Source organism: Thunnus maccoyii, chromosome 13, assembly GCF_910596095.1.
Source record: "Thunnus maccoyii chromosome 13, fThuMac1.1, whole genome shotgun sequence".
Taxonomy (NCBI): domain Eukaryota; kingdom Metazoa; phylum Chordata; class Actinopteri; order Scombriformes; family Scombridae; genus Thunnus; species Thunnus maccoyii.
The window spans coordinates 2,907,132-2,915,226 of record NC_056545.1 but is presented as its reverse complement, the minus strand read 5'-3'; the positions used below and the strand labels follow the sequence as shown (position 1 = coordinate 2,915,226).

The following is an 8,095-nucleotide window of genomic DNA, read 5'->3' as shown; positions in this document are numbered from 1 at the left end:
ACCCAGACAAGGTCTGAAACTCAAAGCACTAGCTGGGTTTCTGTGAAATTAGTTTTGAATAAACATGGTCCCCATCTAATGAAGTTAAGTGTTTTAAGGCACTAATTCCCAAAAGCTTCAAGGCTTCATTTAACTAATTTCAGTGAAGAAAAAAACTAAATTCAATTATTTTTCTAAATAAATGAAGACAAAGCCAAGTGTCAAGAAGAAGAGAACACTGAATGTGTCAAGAAGAAGCCGATTATGTATGTATGGTAGTTAAATTAAAATAATACAGACATAATAAAGGTACAACCCAGTTCCTAAAAATATAAGGACAATTTGTCTGATGCATTGCAATATAAACAAGAAATAATCTGTTCAAAATGTAATCCACATTTGTAGTTATACTCAAACTTCTTGCAGGTTTGAATGTTCACTATTTGAGTTAATTGCAGAGTCATTCATTATTCTGTAGTTATTGTTGATGGAGGATCTTCAATGCACTCAATGGTAAAATAGGGGTCCCTTAAGGAAAAAAAAGGTTGGAAAACCAATGTTTTACAGGAGTCTTGATCTACTCTTTCCACTACTACTACTCAGGCCAAACTTCAACTTAAACAAAAGACATTTAATCAAATGTAGTGGGAAGAAGATCATAAAATTTATTGAGCATGTTGATGCTTCCCAGGTGATATATATATTTTTTTTCTATTTTGGACTCTATGAGCTTTAGTGTCATCTGCGTGAGAATGCCAACTTGCACTCAAGATCATGATCAAATATGGAGGTTGATTGAAATTTGCATTCATGCTCCCAATAACATACATTTAGCACCAGCCTTGGAACAAACATATTTATCATTAGTACTGGTAAGATCTTCAGCACACAAGACTGTGTACACTAAATTCATACAAGCTCTCTATTATATCCTTCAGCTTTATTAAGAAAACTACTAATCAAAGTTTAGTATTATATCTTATTAGAGGTAATTTCATGTCATTACAAGCACTTTGTGGAGCTCTTCACTCCAAACTGTTTACCCCATCTGACGGACAGGTCAGCTTTACAGAGGTATGTCTTTAATTTCTTTTTTCAATCAAGTCAATAGGATTCATCTTCTTGGGATCATGAATGTGTGTAAAGAATTTCATGTCAATCCATCCAATAGATGTTGAGATATTCAGTCTGGACCAAAGTAGTGGACCGACAGACATGGTCATCCACGGAGTGTTACTAGAAAGATATTAATGTTGTCATTCAGTCTGTAATTTATGGAGCCCTTAAATTCCCAAAAGGTGGTATTTTTTTTATCTTGTTCCCACAAGATAATTATCTTGTGGGAACAGGTTAATATCTGTACAGTAAAGGCATGATAGGCCTATGCTTTGAAGACCACAGGTGTAAGTTGCATTTATAACTTTTAATAGTTTGTTGATTTCTCAAGTATGTTAAAAACATGGCGGCGTTCATTGCTTTATTTGAATAGTCAATTTGCTATGTTTTTTATGGAGCCCCTAAAGTCCCAAAAGGTGGTATTTTTTAAATCTTGTACGCACAAGTTAATATCATGTGGGAACAGGTTATTATCTTGTGCCCACAAGGTAAAAAAATACCACCTTTTGGGCCTTTAGGGGCGCCGTAGTAATTCCCTCTGTCTTCTCTAATAATGTTAGTTATAAAACAGTTGTGATTTTTATTTTACGTTCTTTCTATTTGAGGATGGTTTCCCTCACAGTAAAACCCTTTCCAGCTAATTGGCTGCCCTGAGCAGCTGTACCCACACAGTTGGGTCTCTGTTTCGCAGTGTGAGTATGTTGTCCTACAGTAAGCACAGAACTGTTTAAACATTTACACGAGAGACAAGTGAATTCACCACAGTTCGTTTAATCACATCTGGACAATACTTTCTCTAAGCCTTCTGGCTAATCTTTTTAAATCCATCGTGTTCCTTGGTGTTTCTCAGATTGATATTGAGGATTAGTGATAATCCCTACATGTGTAATAAATTGCAGCCGGGACTGAGACACTGATCAGCCCACTTCAGACTGAAGAAACCTCATTTTACACTGATGAGGAGCACCATTGCTTTTGGCACGGGCTGATCAATAGAAATATCCGGGAGGAGGTTGGAGTGTCTATATAACTCTTTAGCTGTTGTTAAGAACCGGCTTATATTTTAATTTCATTGCCCAAACAGAAGCAAAACTTCAAGAGTAATCCACAGCTAAGCCAAGCATTTTGAGGACCTCAGCAATGATCTCCACTGTGATGTGCAGCAGAGAGACGCTACTAAACATTCAGTGCAGCAGTCCCAACAGGAGCTCTGTCAGGATCGAGCCCCGCAGGAACTCCATTCCCCCAACACAGACTCTCACTGCTAAACATCTGCTGGCGTACCTGCCCAGACCACAGCCAGAGTCCATCCGTTACACTCCTTACTCTTACAAGGTACAGCTTTCTTTATTATATGATGTGATGTGGTTATTAAAAACTGTTAATTGGTTCTTGAACATACTGATATTGAACAACTTAACTAGAAAAAAAAAAAGGGAAATGACACAGGTGACAGTGGTAAATGACCTTTACACTTTCCATTTTACTGAGCAGAGCTTAGAGCCAAATGTTGGTGAGAAACCTGCAATATTTTCTTGATTTTTTTCTGGGGAAGCAAGAAGCACATACCTGAACTTCTCTAATTTAAGATGCTACATCACTTCACTTAACCACATAATGAGGCTAGGGAGTCCTGAGCATCTCCAAATCACTAAAATGAATTTACATGCTGGTAGGTCTTTACATAATCGCCTTTTTCTCTTCTTCACTTTGTACTATTTTACCAAAACGTTTCTCTTAACTTAACTGCACCCCATACCTGCTTTTAATACTAATTGTGGTTTAAGATTCTGTTTCATATTAAAATTTGGACAATTTAGAAATACTTTTTAAACATTTGTACAGATGTCTTCCTCTCCTGAATCGAAACTGTAATCACTAAAAGAACGTTTTAATAATAAATGTCTTATTTCAGCCCTCCAAATTCTGTGTAACCAGTCTCCGTATACATATTTTAAAAACACCAAATTCTGTATTCTTTTTACTCTTTTTCACTCTTTAAAAATAGTTTCGTTGCTCAACCCTCATATATGAAGAATGTTTTTGTCTAACTTGAGTCAGACCCATAGTTGGTAATGTTTTTCATTACTCTGCTGTTTTTTCTGCTAAAAAATAAACATAAAATGTAAAAAATTTAAAGTATTACAAATGTTATGAATTGTTATGAACTATGTATTTGGCCTCAGTTACATGTATGAGGCGGTGACACCAAATATGTACAGTGCCAAATCCTATGAACAAGGGAGGCAGAAAGTGATCTACACAAGTCAAAGATGGACTCTACATTGGGAGCTGTTTCGATTTTGACTGTTTTTTGAGAACAGTGAAGATCTATAGCAGAGAGGAATAAACTATATCAGGCTATTGCTACAAAGACAACACTTGTTAGGAAAATCAATTAATTGATGGTTTTGGTCTTTTAACAAGAAAATTGTAGAATATTGCAGGAATTATTCTTTAAATAATAAAGATCATGGTTCTTTTTGATGTTTTTTTTTTTTTCTAAAAACACAAACATCCTGACAGATAGATAGATACTTTATTAATCCCAAAGGAATTTAAGCCTATAGTAGTCTATTTAGTACAGACAATACAAACCAATGAAGAAAAAAACAGGAGCTACTAAACAGACGCCTACTCTGAATTACTGATGATTGGACTTGTTTTGTTCAGTTTAGTCAAAGATTTATAGTTACTGACTATTTCTAAGTAAAGTCTCAAAGTTACAAGGAATGATTGAATCAGTCAGTAACGTTGATGATTCATTTGGTTCAGCTTGAGGATTCAGTGTTTTTACGTTCATGTGCAGAGCACCTCTACAGCACCTCCCCCCAAAATGAGATAGCTGCAAAGGATTCATCATAGCATCGCTCCCCACCTTAAGGGCATTTTTTAAAATCTTTAGGAGTTTTTTGGATACGGAGGACACAAAGGACACACTGGACATGGTGTCCAGATTCTGGCACAATATGTCCACATCACCTGTATCCACAGCCACATTTCTCCAAGACATTTTTTGAGGAGGCATTAGAATGGGACACATCTTATGAATGTTCTTGTCCTTTGTGTGTCAGTTTTGTACTCATATACTTATTGTCCTTTATTTCAGGCTGCAGCTAAATGCACTGTTGCTTCCATGATGACCACCAAAAGAACCTCTCTCATCCACAACTTGAACTATGTCAATGGCTCATCGCTCCCGCCATCCCAGGAGGCCTCTCCCTCCGAGACCCAGAGCCCCCGCAGCCAGTCCTCTCAGGCTCTGACTTTGGTCAGGCAAGAGCCCCCTCACCAGCACACTATCCAAGCAGCTCCTCTGGAAATAGTAGATGAAACCCCAAAGCCTCAGCGTTTGCATCGCAGCAGAAACCTCAAGCGTTTCAGCTCCAGATGGCGCCAATCAATAGGCTCTGCTGGCAGCAGCAGCATTTCCGTCCATGCAGCAGAGAAACTGCATGCTGCAAAGACTCTCAAGAAGCGCTGTAAGCTGCTGGGTGATGAACACTCATTACATATTACTGCCAGCAATCAGCGGCAGCGTTATGTCACCAAAGATGGCAAGTGCAGGGTCAATCTTGGACCTATTACAGACAAGATTCGCTTTATCTCAGATATTTTCACCACATTAGTGGACCTCAAGTATCGCTGGTTCCTTCTTGTCTTCACTATGTGCTACATTCTCACATGGGTTGCCTTTGGTGGGATCTACTTCTTAGGTGCCTGGTTGCGTGATGACATTGCCCATGTCCATGACCAACAATGGCAGGCATGCTTTGAAAATGTCGACAGTTTCCTATCAGCGCTGCTGCTGTCATTAGAGAGCCAGAGGACTATTGGGTATGGCTCCAGGATGGTGACAGCTAACTGCCCTGAGGGTGTGGTCCTCCTGATGGTCCAGTCCATCCTTGGCTCCATTATCGACGCTCTGATGGTGGGCTGCATGTTTGTCAAAATCTCCCGTCCACAGCAGAGAGCCCAGACGCTGATCTTCAGCAAGCACTGCGTCATATGTGAGCGTGACGAGAAGCTGTGCATGCTCTTCCGCATCGGTGATCTGAGGGAGAGCCACATGGTGGATGCCAAGATCCGAGCCAAGCTGATCAAGTCTAGACAGACAAAGGAGGGCGAGTTCATCCCACTGGAGCAGTCAGAGATCAATCTGGGCTATGACACTGGGGGAGACAGGCTCCTCCTGGTGGAACCTCAGACTATTACCCATGTCATCAATGAAAGCAGCCCCTTCTGGGAGGTTGGACTCGAGCGTTTGAAGAGGGAGTCGTTTGAGATCATTGTCATCCTGGAGGGCATCGTGGAAGCATCAGGTTTGTGGTATTTTTAAGGCTGGTGCTGTCCTCCAACTAAGGCCATTTCCATACTAACATTTGAGAACACTGTCTACATATGGAAAGTTTTCCATCTACATTTGCATTTTCAGATCCTTTTCTGTCTATATTCTGGCAAAGAGTTTGTTTTGATGGAGAGACCATGTGGCCTACTGCTTGATCTTCAGGATATGTGCTTTTTCTACTCGGACTCTCTCTGTAATCACTTGTTTAATGTTTCAATATCACCAACATAGGTGTTGCCCTTTACACATCTTTGTTTCTGCACAACTTTCAAATAGTGATACAATTGCACCCATTAACCAGAGAGTTTATTTACTCTCTAACTGAAACTGAAAATATATTTTCCATAAGGTGGTGGTAGGGTACCTTTTCACCAGCAGCAAACAAACATATCAATTAACAACCATTTCTTCCGTTTTAAGCAGCATGTGTTTTATTTAGCAATGTGATGAAGTCATAGTAGATGGATAGCAGCAGCCTGTAGATAGTAGACAGAGTTGCATGCTACTGTTGCCAATTCAAAATACAAATCATCAATGTTGACAGTTCTCAAAAAATGTTCTGTTTCTCATTGCTGGTAAATGTTGGCCAGATATGGTTGGAAAGCCAGAAATGGAGAGAAAAATATGTGTTTTCAAATGTATCTGTATAACAGGCTTTTTTGTTTTTTACTTGTCACAGTAAGAAACATTAGAGGCACAGGTGTAAATAATAAAAAATATAATTATGGCTGAATTCCATTTAGCTGCCTCAATGTCCTGGTATTGTGTGAGCAGGTTTACTGTCATACTGCCATGACTTACTGGGACACTTGAAAAGAACGAAGGCATCGTTTATTAGTTATGCCTGTGCTTTCCGACTGTGGCAAGTGAAAATGTCTGCTGTGAGACGTTGTGAGAGGCCTGAATTAATTTGTTTGGTCTTTTTCCAATAAAGTGACATTTACGTGATTCTCTGACCGTTCACTGTGTTGCAGGTATGACATGCCAAGCTAGGACATCCTACACAGAGGATGAGATCCTGTGGGGCCACCGATTTGAGTCGTGCATTTCCTTGGAGAAAGGGGCGTTTCGTGTGGACTACAGTGCATTTGACAAAACCTTTGAAGTCCAAATGTCCCAACTGAGTGCAAAACACAGAAACACAGAAAAGGAAAAAGAAATTGTATTTTAGAAAATGTTGACAAAACAAACACTTCTTGTTTCTGTACATAACATGACATATGACATATATAATGACATATAATGAGTGACTTAAAGTGATTTTGACATACCCTGATAAATAACAAATCATTTTTCATGAATATTGATCTCAGGGTACCCATAATTTCTGTTGTTCTGTCTAATAAGGTTTTCTGCATGTGTTTATTATAATATGCCATTCTAATAATGCTATGTTATATTATGAATGGTTCATGATGTGTTTAAATCATACTACAAAAATAAAAATAAACATCGTCCTAAACTCATCTGTCTGCAGTCATGTCTGGGCAATTAAAAAAGTATTGTGGCAAAATAATCTGAACACAAAGGTCCACTCACTAGCTTTGCTGGACCTTTTATCATGGTCTTCATGTAATCTAAGTAATGAACTTCAGTGATGTGATAACAGGTGATCATATACGTAGTAACATTAGCAAAATGTAACAAAAGTACTCATGCTATAGTCACTGCTTCATTAAACATGTTACTAGCATTTAATGTTGTAGCTAATTGAGGTAAAATGAATTTTAATTCCTTTATAAATCATGGGGCAGTTTAATCTCTACAATCCATTTTTAAAATTTATCAGATGATCAGCTTGATCATATTTATGTATGCAAAACCTTAAAGGATAGGTTTACAGTTTTTCAAGTCTGTCTTAAAACAATAGTCAGGTGCCCAAATAAACATTGACACGTTTTTCTTGCTGTAATCATTCCTCCTGTTCATACTGGCCATTAAGAGATTCCCTCATAATGCACTTTCAATGTAAGTGATAGAGGACAAAATCCAAAAGCCTCATTCAGTGCAAAAGTTTATTTAGAAGTTTAAATGACCCAAATTGGACCAATTAAGTCAATATATTTCGAAGTTAAAGTCTTTTTAGTGCTGTATTCCCTCTTTTTGTTACAATCCTTCCAGTGAAGCTAAACAGGAAAACACTACTGAGACACAAAGAGGGACTTTTGCTACTAAATAGACTATAAATGTGGGAGATATCCACTTTATTTGACTAACTCAGACAGCTGAGGCCTCATATTAGCTTCAGATAAACTTCTAAACATATTTTTGCTCAAAACGTGGACTCTGGATTTAGTCCCCCATTACTTACATTTAAATGCATTTGAAGGGGATCTCATAATGGTTAGTATGAACAGGAGGAATGATTACAGCAAGCAAAAACTGTTTCAGTGTTCATTTGGACTTAAGACAGACTTGAAAAATTGTGAACCCATCCTTTAATCTGAAAAGTGACTACAGCTGTCAGTTAAACAAAGTAAAAAGTAAAATATTTCCCTTTAAAATTCAGTGAAGTAGTATAAAGCAGCATGGAAGTACTGGAGTGCAAATACCACAAAATTGTACTTAAGTACAGTGCTTGGGTAAATGTACTTAGCTACTTAATATTTTTATGAAGTTTAGTGGAAAAACTTCATTTTATCTTCAGTGTGA

General features: G+C 38.1%; 1 protein-coding gene across 1 annotated transcript; it reads left to right on the top strand.

The window, feature by feature from the left end:
- Positions 1–2,081: 2,081 nt before the first annotated feature.
- LOC121910313 (G protein-activated inward rectifier potassium channel 3-like) lies at positions 2,082–6,794 on the top strand. The gene is made up of 3 exons (XM_042431486.1): positions 2,082–2,430; positions 4,205–5,417; positions 6,418–6,794. The coding sequence occupies exons 1-3, from the start codon at positions 2,236–2,238 to the stop codon at positions 6,612–6,614; spliced, it is 1,605 nt and encodes a 534-aa protein (XP_042287420.1). The 5' UTR covers positions 2,082–2,235; the 3' UTR covers positions 6,615–6,794.
- Positions 6,795–8,095: the final 1,301 nt, after the last annotated feature.

Coding starts and splice junctions, on each gene's coding strand:
- LOC121910313 (XM_042431486.1), top strand. CDS start 2,236: ATGATCTCCACTGTGATGTGCAGCAGAGAGACGCTACTAAACATTCAG. Junction 2,431..4,204: donor ACACTCCTTACTCTTACAAG/GTACAGCTTTCT, acceptor CCTTTATTTCAG/GCTGCAGCTAAATGCACTGT. Junction 5,418..6,417: donor GGGCATCGTGGAAGCATCAG/GTTTGTGGTATT, acceptor ACTGTGTTGCAG/GTATGACATGCCAAGCTAGG.